The sequence below is a fragment of the Eriocheir sinensis genome, chromosome 52 (assembly GCF_024679095.1).
Source record: "Eriocheir sinensis breed Jianghai 21 chromosome 52, ASM2467909v1, whole genome shotgun sequence".
Taxonomy (NCBI): domain Eukaryota; kingdom Metazoa; phylum Arthropoda; class Malacostraca; order Decapoda; family Varunidae; genus Eriocheir; species Eriocheir sinensis.
Genome location: NC_066560.1, coordinates 8,620,292 through 8,640,042, shown reverse-complemented (window position 1 = coordinate 8,640,042; position 19,751 = coordinate 8,620,292). Strand labels below are relative to the sequence as shown.

Here is a 19,751-nt window from a genome sequence, read left to right as displayed (position 1 = left end):
AGAGAGAGAGAGGAAAGGTGGAATCAGAGGACATGGAACAGAAGGGAAGGAAAATTGTTTAGAGGAAGGAAAAGAAATAAAAAAAAATAATGGACGCGATACCTAATCATAATGGCGTCCTACAAGGTGTTGATTTTTACCTTTCTTTGTTTTTATTATGTTCATTAGTGTTTTGTTTCCTCTCTTTTCTCTCCATTAGACCCTCCATTTTCTCCCTCCATTCTCTATCTGTCTATTCCTCCTCTTCTCCTTCCCTTCCCTTCTTCCCTCCTATCCTCTCCTTTCTTCCTCTCCCATTTCATTCCCTCCCCCTTATCTTCCTCCATTCCTCTCTTTGCTCTCCATTAGATCCTCCATTTTTTCCCTCCATTCTCCATCTGTCTCACTATTCCCCCTTCTTCTCTTCCTCCTCTCCTTCCCTCTTCTTCTTCCCTCCTTTCCTCTCCTTTCTTCCTCTCCCATTTCATTCCCTCCCCCTTATCTTCCGCCCATTCCTCTCTTTCCCCTCCATTACATCCCCTCCCTTCTCCTCCTTTCCTTTCCCCTTTCTCCTTCTTCCCCCCTTTTTATCTGTCCCTACCTGTCTCTCTCACCTTCCACCTCCCCTTCCTCCCCTTACCTTCTCTCTATTACATCCCCTTCCTTTCTTCCCTTTCCCTCCTCCTCCTCCTCCTTTCTTCCTCTCTCCTCCCATATCTTCTCCCCATCCTCTCTTCCTCTCTATTACATCCCCTTCCTTTCTTCCCTCTCCCTCCATCACGCCTCACCACTACCTCCTCCTCCTCTTCCTCCTCCTCCTTTCTTCCTCTCTCCCCCCTCATTATCGCCGCCATGCCCGCCTATCCGTCATCATCATTCCTCGTGGGTGTGTCTCGCAGTTTCATTCCTCCTCGTCGGGTCATCTCGCTGCGGACTGATACATGTCAGCGTCGCCCGGCCCGTCATCACCATTTGTTCATAGAGTCATCACCATTTGTACCCGCTCATGCCCCGAACTCCCCCCCACACCCCCTTTTTACCCCCTCCTCCTTTTGCCCCTCTCCCGGTCCGTCCTCCTCCGAATTCGACTCCTCCTCCTCCTCCTCCTCGCTGTTGCTGCTTCTTTTTTCCTTCTTTTCTCTTCCTTTTTTTCCGTTCGTATAGTTCAGTAAGTTACCTTCTCTCGTGTTTACTTGTTTCTCTGTTTCTCTGTCTGTCTGTCTGTCTGTCTGTCTGTCTATCCCTCTCTCAGTCTTCTACCCAACCGCCCATTTACTTGTTTCTCTGTCTGTCTGTCTGTCTGTCTGTCTGTCCATCCCTCTCTCAGTCTTCTACCCAACCACCCACCTACACACACACACACACACACACACACACACACACACCAAGCACCTCCCCCATACATATTTATTCGTAATGGGATGTAAATGTATGTACACGAAGTTCAAATTGACGTAAGATACGGTTTGGATGTATTAATAAATTCATGATGTAAAGTATGAAACGTTTTCCTTATGATAAACGTTTTGAATTATCATATATATACACAGAGAGAGAGAGAGAGAGAGAGAGAGAGAGAGAGAGAGAGAGAGAGAGAGAGAGAGAGAGAGAGAGAGAGAGAGAGAGAGAGCTGGAAGAGGGGAGATAACAGAAGGGGAGATAAGAAGCGGGGGGGGAGGAAAGGAGGTGAAGAGACCACTAGAGGGGGAGAGAGAGAGTGGGGGAGAATAGAGGGAGGAAGAGAAGATAAAGATGAGACACAAAGAGGAATCGAACAAAGAGAATAAAGAAAGGAGGAAAAGGAGGACAAAAGAAAGGGAGTGAACGGAAAAACAGTAAAAAAGGAAAGGAGGAGGAAAACAAACAATAGAAAAAGAAGAAAACAAAGGAAATGAGAAATGGGAAAATAAAAAAAATGAAAAAAAATATATCCGCCCCGTAGAGAGGAGGAAAGTAGAGGAGGAGGAAAACAGACAATGGTAGGGAAAGGGGAGGATATAATGGATGGGGGAAAAGAAGGAAAACAAAAAAATGAAAAATGAGAAATGGGAAAAAAAAATATATATCCGTCCCGTAAAGAGGAGAAAAGTAGAGGAGGAGGAAAACAGACAATGATAGGGAAAGGGGAGGATATAATGGATGGGGGAAAAGAAGGAAAACAAAGAAAATGAGAAAAAAATGAAAAAAAATATATATCCGTCCCGTATAGAGGAGAAAAGTAGAGGAGGAGGAAAACAGACAATGGTAGGGAAAGGGGAGGATATAATGGATGGGGGAAAAGAAGGAAAACAAAGAAAATGAGAAAAAAATGAAAAAAAATATATATCCGTCCCGTATAGAGGAGAAAAGTAGAGGAGGAGGAAAACAGACAATGATAGGGAAAGGGGAGGAGATAATGGATGGGGCTGGAGGGTAATGGTGACGCTGGAGACAATGTAACACCTTTAATAGATCTCAGACACTTCTCTAATGGACCTGATATGGAAATGACCAGCCCATCTCTTTCTTCTTATTCCATTTCTTTCCCTCGGTTTTCCCCTCCTCCTCCTCCTCCTCCTCTTCAGCTTCTTTTTTATCCTCCTTCTTCATCGTTCCATTTTCACACACACACACACACACACACACACACACACACACACACACACACACACACACACACACACACACACACACACACACACACACCTGCTGATTGATTGGCGGGCCGCACAGGTGTTTGTTCCCTGATTCGTGGGGGCCGGCGCGTCATTACCATTGAAATAACGCTCTTCCCCTATCACCAATGACAATTACGCCCTCCTCTGCCCCCTGCACCCTCCCCGCACACATGACACCCGCCGATCCATCACCCACCCGTCGCCGATACCTTGATTTGGGGGAAGGGGGGTGGGGAGGTGATAGGATGATGAGGGGGGAGTGTTTCAGGATGCGAGATGGGTGAGGGGGATGCGATGATGGGATGGGGGGAGGAAAAGATGATGGGGGTGGGTGTGAGGATGTGCGATGGGTGAAGGGGGGATATGATGAGGGGGTGGAGAGGTAAATGGATGATGGGAAGTGTGTAAGGATGTGAGATGGATGTTTGGATGAAAGGGACTGTGTTGGGGGGTGGATAAATTTGTTTTTGGGGGGTATAAAGAGGGGGTGAGGCGGGGGGGGGTTGTATGTGTGTGTGTGTGTGTGTTGGGGGGAGATAAAAAAAGGATTAGTTTGGTAGTTAGGTGGAGAAATTTACCTGTCAAGCATTGTGTGTGTGTGTGTGTGTGTGTGTGTGTGTGTGTGTGTGTGTGTGTATGTGTGTGTAGATAGATAGATAGTGTTGATGGTGGTGATAATAGTAGTAGTAGTAGTAGAAGTAGTAGTAGTCTTTGTAGGGACACCACTAACACCACCCCCACTACCACCTCCACCACCACCACCACCACCACCACTACCTTGATGATGGTGATGGTGATGGCGGCGGAACACGACAGATGGCCTCCTCCCGCACCATCATCATCTCCGACACATTGATCACCATTAAGCACCATTAACCGAGGTGTCCTGCCGGGAGAGTGTGGTGTGGGGGGAAGGGGAGGGGGGGGAGGTAAAGAGGAAGTATGGAGGAAAGGAGGAGAAAGGGAAGCAAGGTATGAAGGTGAGGGATGAAGGAAGGGTAGGAAGTAGGGTAAGGGGAGGAAGGAGTGAAGGAGTGAAGGAAGGAAAGGAAAGGTATAGGAAGGAAGATAAAGGAAAGAAGGAGAAAGGGAGTCTATGAAAGAAAGGGAAGGAGTGAAGGAATAGGAAGGAAGTTAAAGAAAGTATGAAGGAAAGAAGGAAAAAGGGAAGGACCAGAGTAGGTGAAGGAAGGAGTGAAGGAGGAAAGGAAAGAAGGGAAGGCAGGTGAGGAGGAGAAGGAAGGAATTGAGATAGCTTCCGTTGATATGAAAGAATGAAGGAAGGAAAAGGAAGGAAGGAAAGGAGGGAAGGAGGTGAGGAGAAGGAAGGAATTGAGATAGATTCCGTTGATATGAAAGAAGGAAGGAAAAGAAAGAAAATACATGCGAAGATAAAGGAAGGAAGAGGAAGAAAGAGGAATGGCAAAAAAAAAAGGAAGAAGAAAAGATAGTTAGATATAGAAGTAAGGAAGAGAAAAACAAACATCAAATCACTTCACCAACTTCCTCTCAAAACAACAACCATAAAAAAATAAATAAAACTTCACGCCCATAACTTCACGTAACGCAAGCTCCACTTCACTCCGCCCTCGCCAATACAAAAAAAACAAAAACAACTCTCACTTTTTATAACTCAATTGACTTACTCTATCGCATTACCTCTCTGGTGTTGAGGGAAGGGAGGGGAAAAGAGGGGAGGAGGAGGAGGAGGAGGAGGAAGAGGAGGAGGAGGAGGAGGAGGGGTTAGGTGCATTGAAGGGAGGGGGTTAGGAAAGGGAAAAGGGGAAGAAAGGGATTGAATGGAATGAGAAACAGAGAGAGAGAGAGAGAGAGAGAGAGAGAGAGAGAGAGAGAGAGAGAGAGAGAGAGAGAGAGAGAGAGAGAGAGTTTAGACGAAGAAGACAGGTGAGTGTCACATTAGAATACGTAACGACGCCCAAGTTACCTGGCAGGTGTGGAGGAGGGGGAGGAGGAGGAGGAGGAGAGATAATTCAGGTGTGTGGGGAGGGAAGGAGAGACGGAGATAAAACAGCGACGAAAGGAGAGAAGGAGGAGGAGAAGAAGGACGATAGATAGAGCAGAGAGAGAGAGAGAGAGAGAGAGAGAGAGAGAGAGAGAGAGAGAGAGAGAACCCAAAACCACCTTGAAACCTGAGAATGAACCAAGTCTTAAATTTAAAAAAAAAAGCTCGACGCAAAAAGTAAAAAAAAAAAAGAAAGTGAAAAAAAGAAATCCGCAAAACCCTCAAAAAACAAGAGCGGAAAAAAAACAATGAAAAGTGATAAACAAAAAAAAGAAAAGAGGAAGAAAAATAAGAAGAAAAACAGGAAACTATGATAAAAACGGATAACAAGAGAAATGAATGACACAAAATCATCGACAAAAAGAAGAAGAAGAAGAAGAAGAAGAAGAAGAGAGGAAGTATCACTAACAACAGACGTGAGGAAAAGCCTGCGGGGGCGACTGTAAAATGAGGAGGAGGAGGAGAAAGAAGAGGAGGAGGAGGAGGAGGAGGAGGAGGAAGTGGAGTGTAAGGTTGTGGTCGGCGGCAGGCATGAAGTGGAAAGACTCTGGCACCCACGATGAGTGATGGAGGAGGAGGAGGAGGAGAGGAGGAGGAGGAGGTGGAGGAGGAGGAGGAGGAGGAGGAGGAGGAGGAGGAGGAGGAGGAGAGCCGTCTGTATCTCTCCTCACGCCACATCAAGAAAGGAGGCATCGTGAGTGTCCTCCTCTGTCCTCCTCCACTTTCCTCCACTCTCCCTTTTTCATCTCCCTCCTCTCCCTTCGCTTCCTTCCTCCCTTCTTTTCTCTCTCTACTCATGTTCTCCATTTTTTCTTCTCTCCCTATAACCCTTCATCCTTCTCTTCTTCCTTACTTTCTTCCACTTCTACTCTTCTTTCTTCCTCTTTTTATCCTTTACGAAAATTTTCCTCACTGCGTCATTCCCTATCAATGTTCTTGTTTTTACTTTGCCTTCCACTCTTCTCCGTCATTCCTCCATCCTTGCATCTACGCAGTTACACCTTTCCAGTCAGCTTTCCTCCACTCGTCTCCTCCCTCCATTCCCTCCATCACTTCCTCCTCCTCTTCCCATCCATAACATCGCCAGAATCACGCACACTCACCCTCGCCGTCCCTCGCCGACCCACGCCAAGCCCCGCACCCATCCATCCGTCCATCCGCCGGGCGTCACACTCCCTGAAACTCGGAATTATGACGCTAATAAAGAGTTGTGTTGTATATACAGTTAATCACGGTGGAGGGGCCACTTGCCTAATCGCTCGCCATTTGTCCGCGGCGCTCTGGACCACAACCCGCCAACCAGGGACAGTTACGGCCGCCAGTCAGCCAGTCACAGGGCGGCCCGCGACCCGCCTCTCCGGTCCCATCCGTCAGCGGCGCGCAACGTGTCATTTTCCGTCGCCGCCGCCCGGTCATCACTGCATTAGCCCGCCGCGCCATGCAAATGCTGTGCTTATGACCGTTCATTCCGGGGCCGCGGCGCGCGTTTCTGCCGAGCTGTGAAGGTGTTTGTCGGGCTAACGCGGCGCTAATGTGGCGCGATACGTTGTCTTGATCCCCGCAGAAACGGTGCTGATGGCGGGAGCTGGTGGGGGAGGGGGCGTGAAGGCGAGTAAAGGTGGGTGCTGATGGTGGTTATGGTGAGCGGTTTCAGTGGTGGGATTGAAGAAATGGAGGTGGTGTTGGTGTTAGGGTGACTGGTGATGGCGGTAGTGGGACTGGTGTTAGAGAGAAAGGACAACTGTTAATGGTGAAAGTAGTGGTGTTAGTGACGAAAGGTAGCTGATGGTGGAGGTGACGGGTGGTAGGAGTGGTTTTTGGGTATTCTGGTGATGGTGGTTGTGGTGGTGGGACTGAAAAAAGGTGTCCAGTGGTGATGATGACTGGTGGTGGTGGTGGTGGTGGTGACAATCGGTTTCCTGCGTTCTGCCAGCTGTCGCACACCACCACCACCGCCATCACCACCACCACCACCGCCACCTGTCCGATTAATTAAAGTACCGTTCGAAGGTGTGCCGGCTGGTGTTGTTGTTTGTGTGTGTTGTTTATGTTGTTTGTGGTGTGTTTGGGACCACGTGATCACCGAAGCCCGTTACTGTACTGTCATTAATCTTTTTTTTACTACTACTGCTTCGTCTACTTCTTCCATATATAGTTTCTGATTCCTCTCTGTCACTCTTTTTCTTCTTTTTCTTCTCCTTGTCTTTTTTCTTTCTTCCCTTTCTTCGTTTCTATTTTTCTTCTTTTTCTTCTTTCACTTTTCGTCTTATTTTCTTCCTTTCCTTTCCTCATTTCTCTTTTTCTTCTTTTTCTTCTCTTTTTTTGTCTTTTTATTTCTTCACTTTCTTTGTTTCTCTTTTTCTTCTTTTTCCTCCCTTTTTTTTCTTTTTTCTTCGTTTCTATTTTTTTCTTTCCGTCGCTTCTACTACTACTACTGCTACTACTACTACTACTACTACTACTACTACTACTACTCTCTCTCTCTCTCTCTCTCTCTCTCTCTCTCGTCCGTCATCCCTTTCTCTTAATTAACCAAGTAATTCAGAAAACACAAGCAAAAAAACTAAAAAGTGTCCTATCATCATTACTCTCTCAGAAGCAGGATGTACCTAATTAAAGAAGATAGTTAATATTCTCTCTCTCTCAAATTTCTTTCTTTCGTTTAATCCCTTATGAACAGTCTTGAATCTTCCATATATATAGTTTCTGATTCCTTGGTGTCACTGTTTTTTTTTTGTTTTTTTTTTTGTCTTCTTTTTCATTTTGTCTTCTCTTCGTTTCTCTTTTCTTTTCTTTTTCCCGTATGTTGCTGTGTTTTCTTCCTTTCTCTTTTTTTGTTTCTTCTTCATTTCGTCTTTTCTCTCTCTTTCTTCGTTTCTGTCCTTCTTTTCCTTCGTTCCTTCGCTTTCTGTTTCCTTCATTCATCTGATTATCGCTTGCCCGTTCTTCCTTCTCCATGCACAAACCACCTCTCCTCTTCTTCCTCTCTTCATTCATTCATCTTCATTCATTCACTTTCCTCATCTATTTCATTCCATCTTCCTCTTTTCCTTCAATCATCTCATTCCCCCTCACCCGTTCCTCCTCCTTCAGATAGTAACCCACCCCTTCCTCTTCTTCCTCAGGTGACGCCAGCAACGCAAGCATCGGCTCAGGGGAAGGCACCGAGGAGGATGACGATGGCAGCAAGAAGAACCAGAAGAAAAGGGGCATCTTCCCTAAAGTGGCCACCAACATCCTCCGGGCCTGGCTCTTCCAACACCTCACAGTAAGTACCAGTGCCGCCCTGTTGTCTGAAGGGGAAGGGGGAGGGAATGAAGAAGGGGTTGTGAAATTAAGGGGGGAGTGAGGGGGGGGTCCTGGATTTTTTAGGGGAAGGTAGGGGGGCAGGATATTTTAGGGGATTTGGGTTTTGAATATTTTTTGGGGGAAGGGAGTTTTAGGGGGGGGTTCTTTTTAAGGGGGGGAGTGTTTCGTTTGTTTTTGTAGGTTCTTATTTCGTTTGTTTGTTTTTCGGGGGTTGTGTGGTGAAGTTCGTGATGTTTTGGTGAGGTTTCTAGTGGGTTCTAAATATGTATGTGATGTTTTGAGGGGGTTCTAGGCTGGTTTGGGGGTTTATGAGGTACTGGTGAGGTTTTGATTGGGGTTCTTGTCCATTTCGGGATGTTGTTATGTGTCTGTGAGGTTTTAAGGAGGTTCTGTGAGGTTTGTTTTGGTTCTGATGAGGTTGTAAGCTTGTTGTTCTTGGGGTTGGAAGGTATATGTAAGGTTCTGAGGTTCTTGGTCTGTTTGGGGGGTTTACGGTCATGTCTGTTAAGTTTTGGGTCTGTCTGTCAGTCTGTTGTTTTGATGTCTGATCATTTTCTGCGTTTACTTTTTTATTATTTCTTGTTCTTTGTTTATTTTTATGTTTTGACTGACTGGTCGTATGTCTGTTGATCGCTCTGTTTGTTGTGTCTGTTATTTTCACCGCCTCTGAGTCTGTTCGTCCTGTCTGTCCGCCTCGTCTGTCAGCGGCCCTGTCTCTGAATCATGTCTGGGTCTCGTCGCTGTCGGTTTGTTTATCTTTCCTCACCCGTCTCTTTAACTATGTCCACTGCCATGTTTGTCTGTCCGTCTGTCTGTCTGTCTGTCTCTCCTTCCTTATGTCTGTCTGTGTCCTGCTCTTTTCGTCCGTCTGTTAATGTATCCGGAATCTGTCTATTTGTGTGTGTCTTTGTACTTAACCTTACACACACACACACACACACACACACACCAAAAACCAAGAAAAAATAGAAAAACAAAAAAAGAAAAAATGAAAAACGATGTAATAAGAGGCGATACTATAAGAAAAAAAAAGTTAACGATTGTTTGTCTTTATCATAAAACCAAAAGGAAAGAAAAAAAAAAGGTTAATGAAGTGGAAGTAAAGAAAAAGGAAGGTAATGCATATATATAATTACGCCGTATAAAGGAAATAACTGACCATGAACACACACACACACACACACACACACACACACACACACACACACACACACGCACACACACACACACACACACACGCAGCTCAACACACTGGTTATTTATAGCCTTCCTCAGCTTCTCCATTAAGTTTAACTCTTTATTACACCCGACCCTTGAGAGGCGTGAGTCAGGCCTGCCTTAAGCGGCGTCCCGGGAGCCTGCAACCTGCTGGCCTGCCCGTCTGCTGCCTGCTGGCCTGGCACTGAAAGCCTGCACTCCCCCACCCCCCCCTGGCACTCCCTGAGACCCTTCAATCACCTCCAGTGCCAGAACGAGAGAGAGAGAGAGAGAGAGAGAGAGAGAGAGAGAGAGAGAGAGAGAGAGAGAGAGAGAGAGAGAGAGAGAGTGTTAGCTTGTTAGAGGCGACACAGAACCACACGCCCAGCCATTTGGCATTAGGAGGCGGCTGGTGGCTGTGGTGGGTGATAGAGTTAGCCAAGGGGGGGTAGGGGGGCGTGGGGGGGGGGGGGCTGTCATGCGGTGGAGTGATGGATGGCGTGGGTGGGCGGGGGAGGGCGGCGCAGAGGGTCACGGTATGATTTGATGGAGAGTTTTGTGTGAGCTGAATGTCCTACGCACGCCCTGACTGACTCTCTCTCTCTCTCTCTCTCTCTCTCTCTCTCTCTCTCTGGTATTGCTATTTCTTCCTTTTATTTGTTTCTTCCCTCCTCTCCCCTCTCTTTCCCTTCCTCCTCCTCCTCCTCCTCCTCCTCCCCTTCCTGCCTCATCTTTCACTCACTGCCTCACTCCCCTTCCCCTGCCACCTCTGTCCACCCTCACCCCTGCCTCTGTTGAACATGCCTTACCTTACTTTTCTCTACCTTACCCTACCTTCCCCTACATAACCTTCACTAACCTTTTCTTTACTTTATCTAACATTACCTTGCCTAACCTTACCTTAACTTCCCTTCTTTTCTCTTAATTTACTTTACCTTACCTTACCCTACCTTACCCTACCTTACCTCTACCTTTCCAGACACTAGGGTAACGAAACATTTGTCTGTCTGCCTGTCTGTATATATGTCTGTCTGTCTGTCTGTCTCTGTCTGTAAGGTGAAAACTACACACAAAGAAATACCAATGGAAAAGAAGGCGATGGAGGGTGTTGTGTGTGTGTGTGTGTGTGTGTGTGTGTGTGTGTGTGCGTGTGCGTGTGCGGGGCGGTGGCAGCGGCGGCGGTGGCGGGGTGGCGTGCAAATAGCCAGATCAGGAACAATTGGGGTCGGGCCTGGCGGTGGTCGGCCCTCACACGCGACGATGCCCGCCCGCCATCCCTCACCTCGTCCATTGGAACACGTTTGCGCCGCCCTCGACATGCCGCCCTGCCTCCCGCCGCCCTCGCAGACTTCCAAGCCGCCGTGGAGGAGGAGGAGGAAGGGGAAGGGAGGGGGAGAGAACTAGGTGACGTCAGGCGTGCGTTGGAATGGAGAGAGATGGAGGAAAGGGGAGGGAAAGAATGGATGGAGAGGTAGGAGAAAAAGAGTATGGGGGGATAAAGTTGGGAAGGAACGGAAAGATAGAGGAAGGAGAGAGAGGGAAAGGAGGGAAAGAGATGGGAAGGAAAGAAGTGATGAAGGAAGGAGAAAGGAAAGGAGGGAAGAGAAAAAAAGGAAGCATGAAAGATTGAGAAAGGAAGGAAAGGAGAGAGAAGGAAAGAATGAAAAGGAGGAGAAAGAAACATGGAAAGAATGAGATAGGAAAGGGAAGGAATGATGGTAGAAGGATAGAAAGGGAGAGAATGAAAAGCAGGAGAAAGAAACATGGAAAGATTGAGATAGGAAAGGAAAGGAAAGGAATGATGGAAGAAGGACAGAGAAGGAAAGAAGGGAATGTTAGGGGATGGTAGGAAGAGAAAAAGCAAGGAAAGATATAGAAAGAACAGCTTGTAAAGAGAGAGAAAGCCAGGAACAGGAAGGCTTGCGAAGGAGGGAGGGAGAGAAAGGAGGGATAGAGGCAGGATATAGAAGCTTAAGAGGAGGAAGAGAGGGAGGAAGAAGGGAGGGAGAGGGATGGGAGGAAAGGAAGTAGATAGGTAAGAAAATGAGACGATAGGAAGAGGAAAAAGAAGGGTTAGCGAAAGAGAAATAAAGGAAAATAGAATAAACATGAGTAGTGGAGAAAAATAAGAATTGAAGGAAAATAAGAAAAGACAAAAGAGGAAGATGAGAAGGATAAGAATAGAAATAAAGGAGAAATAAAATGAGGATAAAAAGAGGTATAGGACAGGAAGACAAAATCGGAGGAAAGAAGAGAAGGAAAGTATGTTGAAAAGTAAGAGGAAGGAGGTAAAAAGGAGGAGAATAAAAGAAAGCAGAAAAACAAAGCAAAAAAAGGAGGAAAATAGTTGAGCTTGAGCAAATACTTAAAAAAAACGGAATACAAGAGGAAAAGTAAGGAAAAGGAAGATACGGGGAAAGCAAAACGAAGAAGAAAAAAAGAAAAAATGAAAGAAAAATATCAACCCACAAACACAAAAACAAGAAGACGAAAAAAAGAAAGAAGAAAAGAGAGAGAAAAAAGGACACCACAAGTATTAGCAATATAGAAAGAAAGACATTTTCCTTACACAGAGTCGCCTTCTTCATCCCTTCTCACAAAAAGCAAAACAAACAAAAAACAAAAACAAAGACAGAAGGAGGAGGATGTCGAGTAGGAGGAGGAAGCTGAGGAGAGGGGGAACGTTGCTGCTGCTGCTGACGATGATGCTGGGGCAGGCTCAGGACATGTTTGTACACGCCGTTTGTTACCAGTAAATTTCTTCGTCGTTACGCCCTCGGGAACTGGGTCATTGGGATCGCCTCTACGGCTTTCCGATACGGGAGTCGCGCGGTGCCTTCCCCCTCGTGTTTTTGGGCCCAACCAGCTGTGTGGATGTGCGAGAGAGAGAGAGAGAGAGAGAGAGAGAGAGAGAGAGAGAGAGAGAGAGAGAGAGAGAGGCGGAAATAATCACTTAAACTCTCTCACTGGGCAGCTGCTGTGGTGGTGTTGGTGGTGATGGGGATGAAGATGGAGGAATTAAGTGGAGGTGGTGAGGGGTTAAGAAGGTGGAGGAGGTGATGGAGATAGTGGAAGAAGAGGAGGAGGAGGAGGAGGTCTAACTCTTGCTCCTCATGACAAAAGTGGGACAAGAATTTGCTATCATGTCCCTTCCAACATCCATCTTGTTATGTCTCATTGTTCGTGGCACCCTCCTCCTCCTCCTCCTCCTCCTCCTCCTCCTTAGTCCCTCTTAATCTTCCCTCCCCCTCCCTCTCCCTCCCTCCCTCTCCCCATCGCGTGTTGCCCGTCTCAAGTTCTGTCACCGCCTTGTTCCATCTCAAGAGTTATCCCTCAGGCCCTTCATCTCGTCCTCTTAACTGCAAATTTACTTTATTCCTCTTCCTCTTGCTGCACCTCCCCCACCCTACTCTTCCACCACCCCATCCTCCTCCTCCTCCTCCACTTCTCCTGTTTCAGTCACTCCGTCTACAACCTCCACCTCCTCTTCCTCTTCTTACTCTTCTTCTCTTTTTTTCTGTATGTACCGCCTTCTATACAGTTTTTTTCGTCTTCACCTCCTCCTCCTCCTCCTCCATCTCTTCCTCCTCCTCTTCCTCCTCCTCTCCTATGTCACTCACTCAATCTACCACCTCCTCTTTCTCCCCTTTTTTTTTTCGTATTTGCCTCCTCCTATACAATTTCTCTCCCTTTTTTTTTTCTCTCTCCGTCTTTCTTTCCCTCCTCCCGCGCCTTCTTAATCCATCCATCACGGCGGGAGAGGGAAAAAGAGAGGAGATTTCGGATTCCAAATTTGGCTCCCCGGATTGAGGGCGTTCGGTAGGCATATCGGATTCAAATCTATGTAAATTTTCCATACGTGGAGTACCTCTGTGTGTGTGCGTGTGTGTGTGTGTGTGTGTGTGTGTGTGTGTGTGTGCACACACACACACACACACACACACACACACACACACACACACACACACACACACACACACACACACACACACTTTGTCGTCTTCCACCTAAAACAGACAAGCAAAGAAACAGAGAGAGAGAGAGAGAGAGAGAGAGAGAGAGAGAGAGAGAGAGAGAGAGAGAGAGAGAGAGAGAGAGAGAGAGAGAGAGAGAGAGAGAAGGGGGGGACACAGTCTTCTCGTCCCTTCAGGAAACCAAACTTTAAAATTTCAATGGGGGTCGCGGGTCGACAGAGGCGGGAAATTCGGAAGTTTCCCTCACATATTGAAATCCAATTTCCGCCGGAGACCGAGTCTATGCCACATCAGAGGACTGGGGGGGGAGGGCGGGGGCGGCACTCCCTTCCCCTCCCCAACCCCGATCTACCACCCCCATGTGTCCCCCTCCCCTCTCCTACCATTCCCTCTGTCCTGGATCTCCTCCTCCTCCTTCCTGGCACTCCGACACCTTATTCTTCCTCCTGAGACTTCCCTCCATCCTCCTCCTAACGTCTTCCTCTTCCTCCCGACACCCTCTTCTTCTTCTCCTTCCTCCCAGCAGCGTCTTCTCTCTTTCTTCTGGGACTTCCTCTCTCTCCCTTCTCTCCCCTCGGCATCTTTCCCATTCACATCCTCTTCTTCCTCCTTCCCTTGTCCTTTTCTGCTTCCTCTTCCTCCTCCTTCTGTTTCTCTCAAGATCTTCCTCATCCGCTTAACATCATCTTCTTCCTCTCCGCGCCCTTCTCTTCTTCATAACACCCTTCCTTTCCTCTTATCCTCTTCCTCTTCCTCTTCCTGTACAAGCCCTTCGTGTTCTTCCCTTCCTTCGGCTTCTTCTTCTCCCTCGCCTTCTCCTCCTTTTCCTTCTTGTCCTATTTGCTCCTTAAGTCGCTTCCTCTCTCCTTCTTCCTGTTTACTTAGTTTCCTTTGCTTCCTTCTTGCATTCCTGAATACATTCCTTCCCTCTAAGCCCCAACCTCTCTCTCTGACACCTCTCTCTCTCTCTCTCTCTCGCTCGCTCTCAGTCTCTTTCCTTTGACATTTAAAGCTCCACTCCTTAATGTTTATCCTCCTCCTCCTCCTCCTCCTCCTCCTCCTCCTCCTCTTCTCCATCATCTAGTCTTCCTTCCCTCTCACTCCTCCTCCTCCTGTTACTTTTTTTTCCTCCTCCTTACTCTTCCTCCTTGCCCTATTGTCACCCTCCTACGACTGCTACTACATTTCCTCCTCCTCCTCCTCCTCCTCCTCCTCTCAGCGGGCGTTACGCAGAAGGGGAAATAGTTCATAACTTTTGGCCCTCGTGATTAAAGGAAATGAGAAAACCTGTTTGCAATTATTACATTTAGTACAATATAGGAGAGAGAGGCGGCGGGGAGAGAGGGAGAGAGAGAGAGAGAGGAAAGAGGGGAAGGGACGGAGGGGAGAGGGTCGAGGGGCGGCGTTCAACAAATCAGAGAACGCCTGGCAGTTAATACGGAGGGGAAATGAGGAGCAAAGTTTACCTGTTCAGGGAGAAATTAGAGGAAAGTTAGATTGTGCGTTCAGAGCCGTGAGTTAGCGAGGGGAGGCGGCCTACCCTACCCCGCCCCCCCACCTCCTCCTTCATCTTCCCCTACTTCTCCTCATCATCTTCGTCTTCAGCATAATTTTCCTTTTTAATTTATATCGGTTGAGCTTGCTTCTTCTCCTCCTCCTCCTCCTCCCTCTTCTTCTACTTCTCCTCCTTCCTCCTCCTCATCTTCGTCTTCAGCATAATTTTCCTTTTAATTTATATCGGTTGAGCTTGCTTCTTCTCCTCCTCCTCCTCCTCCTTCTCCCTCTTCTTCTTCTACTTCTTTTCCTCCTTCCTCATCATCATCTTCGTCTTCAGCATTATTTTCCTTTTTATTCCTTTGGGTTGAGTTAGTGAAAGATAGGACAGTCTTGCTTTCTTCTACTCCTCTTTCTCCTTCTTCTTCTCCTTCTTCATCTCCTCCTCATCATCTTCGTCTTCAGCATCATTCTCCTTTCTACTCCCTTTGATTGAGTTAGTAAGGGATGAGACAGTTTTGATTTCTTCTACTTTTCTTCCTCCTCCTCCTCCTCCTCCTTCTTCTTCTTCTTCTTCTTCTTCTCATCTTCTTCGTCTTCAGTGTCATTTCCCTTTTTATTCCTTTCGATTGAGTTCGTAAGGGTATGACAGGCTTTCTACTTTTCTACTCCTCCTCCTCTTCCTCCTTTTTCTCCTCCTCCTTTTCTTCTTCCTCCTCTTTCTCCGTCTCATCTTCCTTCCTCCTCGTCATCTTCATTATCTTCATTTTCTTCTACTTTCTTGTCCTTCCCTCTCGACTTTCTCTTTTCTTTCTTTGCCCTTCTCATCCTCTCTCTCCCGCTTCCTTTTCTTCCTCCTCCTCCTCCTCCTCCTCCTCCTCTTCCGTTTTTACTTGTCTCTCCTCATTATTCCGTTTTCCGTTTCTCTCCTTCCTTTCTTCCTCGGATTTCTTCTTTCTCTTCCTTTTGCTTCTTCTTTTTCGTTCGTTCAAGTTTCACCTTACCTCACCTCCCCTTCGCTTATCCCTTCCTTCCTGTACACACACACACACACACACACACTACATTCACTCACCAGCCTCATTTCCCTTCCCTCCGTGCTCGCTCTCTCTCCCTCTCTCCACCTCTCTCTCTCTCACTCACCCCCGCCCCCCACACCCCCCTCCCGCCACAAGCCCTCGCGAAGGTCTCCTCAGGATATGGCCAATTGTCGCCGCTGTAATGATATCTGATTGCCCTCCCTCGCCCCTGGATTCTAAAGTTGTTGCTCTCATCGATTCCGAAACTCCTTATAGAGGGTTTGAGGGCGCCTGGAGGGGATTCGAGAGGAGGAGGAGGAGCAGGAGGAGGAGGAGGTGCTGGTGGTTTTAGGTGACTGATTTGGAGGTGATGTGGTGATGTGGAGAAGGAGGAGGAAGAGGAGGAGGAGGAGGAGGTGTTGGTATATGATTTGAGGATGATATTGTAATGGAGAGGAGGAGGAGGAGGAGGTGATGTAGATGGAGGAGAAGGAGGAGGAAGTAGACGTTAGATCTGATGATAGTGTTATAGGGAAGAAGAGGGAAATGTGAAGATAAGAGAAGATGAAGAAGGAGATGGGGAAGAAAAAGGTGTTAATATATGATTCAGAGATGATGTCATAGGAGGGAAAAATAAGTTGGAGGGGTAGATAGAGGAGGTAAAGGAGGAGAAGGGTGGAGGTGCAAGGAGGTGTTGTGGTGATGTGGTGGTGTCTACTGGTGATGTGGTGTTGGTACTGTCACATCACCCACCACTGAGGATCTGCCTGTTCTCTCTCTTCTCCCTCTCTTTTTTATCTCCTTTTTTCTTCGTGTTTTCATCTCCTCATCATCTCCTTCATCTTTCTTCTTCTTTGTCTATGCATTTGATTTCTTCCTCTTTATTTCTTTCTGTCTCTCTTGTATCCTTATCTTCGTTCTGTAGTCATCTTCTTTCTCCTCCTCCTCCTCCTCTGTTTCTCGTTTTCCTTATGTTCTTTTCTGTACGTGTGTGACTTCTTTCCCTCCTCCTCCTCCTCCTCCTCCTCCTCCTCCTCCTTCTCGTATTCACAGCATCAGTCTCAAGAGCAAACAGGAGTAACAAGGGAAAGTGGGATCAAGGAGGGGAGGAGGGGGAGGGGAGGAGAAGGGGAGGGAAGGGGGGAGTGGGCGAAGAGGCGAACCACTCATGGCCAGCTCCCTTCCTCCCCTTCTCCCCTCTCCTCACCCCTCTCCCCACCTTCCCCCGGCCCCAAGCCCACCTTAATAATGCATCACGCTTCTTAGTGGGGTCACAGTCCACCTGAACCTCCCCCCCTCCACCTTCCCCCACCCCACCCCCCATTTAGACACCCCCTCCCCCTCCTCCCCTGGTCCACCCTCCCCTCTCCTCCCTGCACTCACCTCACTCAGCTGTGTTTCATGTATTTAAACCTTTAGAAACTCACATGTTCAGTGTTTTTTTGTTTGTTTGTTTTTTTGTTCTAGTTTCCCTCTTTTTTTCATTACCTGTTTGTTTGTTTGCTTGTTTGTTTGTTCGTGTTTGGTTAGGTTAGTTGGGGTTTGATTTTGTTAGTCTCAAATTTAGCCAGGACTATTTTTTTCCTTCCATTTTCTCTCTTCTAGTTTATCTAGGTTAGGTTAGGTTAAGTTAGGTTAGGTATATTACGTCTTCAATTTTAGGAAGGACTGTTTTTATTAAGTATGCCCTCAAACATAGGCGGGACTGTATATATTTTTCCTTCCCCTTTTTTTTCCTCTTTTCTTCCTTCTCCCGTCCATCCCTTCCTTCACTCTCCTTTTCCTCTTTTTTTAATAATCATATCAATCATTCTTTTTCATGTCCTAAGAAGTTCAATTAACTGAGTCTAGCGAGAAAAAAAAAATATGTCGCATCAGAAGGAAGGATTATACGTGTGTGTGTGGGGGGGGGGAAGGGGGGGGGCGCCTCCCTCCCGAGGATTCAGTCAGTCCATGAAGAGGAGGAGGAGGAGGAGAAAGAGGAGGAAGAGGAGGACGCTTCTGTATTATTCTGCGCCGCGTTCAAGCCGGAATCCAATTGGAGAAGGAAAGAAAAAGTTAGTCACACATTTCTCTCGCGCTGAACCTCGAGCGTTTAGTGGCGAGTCGTAAACTTGTCCTGGAAACGTGTGTGAGGAGGAGGAGGAGGAGGAGGAGGAGGAGGAAGAGGAGGAGAGGTGTATGTGTGTGTGTCGGTGTGTGGCGTCTATAATACAGCAAGACAGGACGCAGCATTGTGACTACCCCGCCTGTCTGTGTGTGTGTATGTGTGTTTAGCTTCTCGCCGGGGTCGCAGGAGGTCGGCGGAGGTCTCTGGAGGCGCGTCGACGTCTGCCAAGATGTCCGGGGCGGCGCCGTTCCCTCAGGAGAGCCTCGGGGGTGGCCGTGCCCTCTGAATTATTAAAGCAACTCACCCAAGGCTAATGGACATGATCACCAGTCCCCTTCCCGCCGCCTCCTCCCCGCCCTCCTCTCCCCGCCGACCGCCTTGGAAGTGAAGAGTCGCCCCGAACACTTCCTCCCCGTTTACCGAGGAGAAAAAGATGAGTCACGAGGGACGCGCCGCGCTCCCCTCCGACATATAAATGCGACGGCGGAGGCGAGGAAGGAGGAGGAGGAGGAGGAGGAAGAGAACCCGAAGTGGAGGAGGAGGAGAAGATGGCAGAGAAGGAGAAGGAGGAAGAGGAGGAACTGAACCCGAAGAAGAGGTAAAGGTGAAGATGGTAGGAATAGAAAGAAGAGAAGGAAATGAAGTTGAGGATAGGGAGAAGAAGGAGAAGTAGAAGAAAACGCAGAGGAGTAAGAGGCTTAAGAAGAAGAGAAGAAGGTAAAAACGAAGGAGAGGAAGAAGGAGGGATAGAAGAAGAGAAGAAGGAGGAGGAGAACTTGAAGAAAACGTAGAAGAGCAAGATGTTTAAGAAGAAGAGAAGAAGATCAAAACGAAGGAGAGGAAGAAGGACAAGAGGAAAAGAAGAAGAAGGAGAAGGAGAAGAGAAAAAGGAAAAGGCGAAGAAGAAGAGAAGGAGGACAAGACCAAGGAGTAAAAGGAGGAGGAGGAGAACTTGAAGAAAACCAGAGAAGAAGAGGAGAAGAAGGTAGAAACGAAGGAGAAGGAGGAGGACAAAAAGAAGAGAAGAAGATGGAGAAATAGGAGGATCAGGGCAAGAACAGGAGAAGAAGGAGAGCAAGAAGGAGAAGAAGAAGGAGGAGGAGATATAATGTAACCGATCCCGTTTTCCCCTCGGCTTGCGGAGGTGAGGGCGTCAGGCTGCGTGAGGGACAAAGGCCTTGGGTGTTGTGCATCTTTTATGAGCCTCCTCGTCTTGCCCTCCTTCCTGACACCCCGAGGCGGCGCCCTTCTGAATAATGCCGTGACCACCAGGGCCGCCAGGAGATCAAGGGGCCGGAGACGCCAAAGGGGAGATGCGAAGGACGCGTTAGTGAGGAGAAGGAGCCAAGCTGATGAGAAATGCAGCATCCAGTGGCAGGAGGAGGAGGAGGAGGAGGGAGAGGTGAAGAAGATGGCAGAAGAGAAGGAAGAGGAAAGGAAGGAAATGAACTGGAGGAGGAGGAGGAGGAGGAGGAGGCAGAAGAGAAGGAAATGAATATGAGAGGAAGAGGAAGAGGAGAACTGGAAGAAAACGAAGAGAAGCAAAAAGTTTAAGAGGAGGAGAAGAAAGCAGGACAAAAAGAAGAGTAGGAGAAGGAGACGGAGGAGGAGGAGAAGACAAGAAGAAGAAGAGGAGGAGGAGGAAGAAGAAGAAGAAGAAGATACACACCTGGTGGCGGTCTCTTCCTTATGCAACACACCACCACCACCACCACCACCACCACCACCATTGACAACTCTTCCACCACCTCCACCACCATCTCCATTTCCTCTTCCACCACCACCATTGACACCTCCACCACTACCACCTCCACCGCCCCCAACCACTGCCACTACAAAATGTCCGTTTCCACCATCCTGTTATTTTTTATCCACTTTAAGAGAATTAGGAAAGGAGTATATTGACATTTAGACGTATACAGGAGAGAGAGAAATTGATACAGGAGAAAGAGAAAATGATACAGGGAGGAGAGAAAATGATACAGGGAG

At 47.7% G+C, this 19,751-nt stretch overlaps 1 protein-coding gene across 1 annotated transcript in view; it reads left to right on the top strand.

Moving 5' to 3' along the window:
- The window catches only part of LOC126982838 (homeobox protein homothorax-like), a 79,498-nt gene that overhangs the window by 40,492 nt on the left and 19,255 nt on the right, over positions 1-19,751 (top strand). The window contains exon 3 of the mRNA XM_050835111.1: positions 7,785-7,927. Coding sequence (XP_050691068.1) covers positions 7,785-7,927 — 143 coding nt within the window. The remainder of the gene's footprint in view (positions 1-7,784; positions 7,928-19,751) is intronic.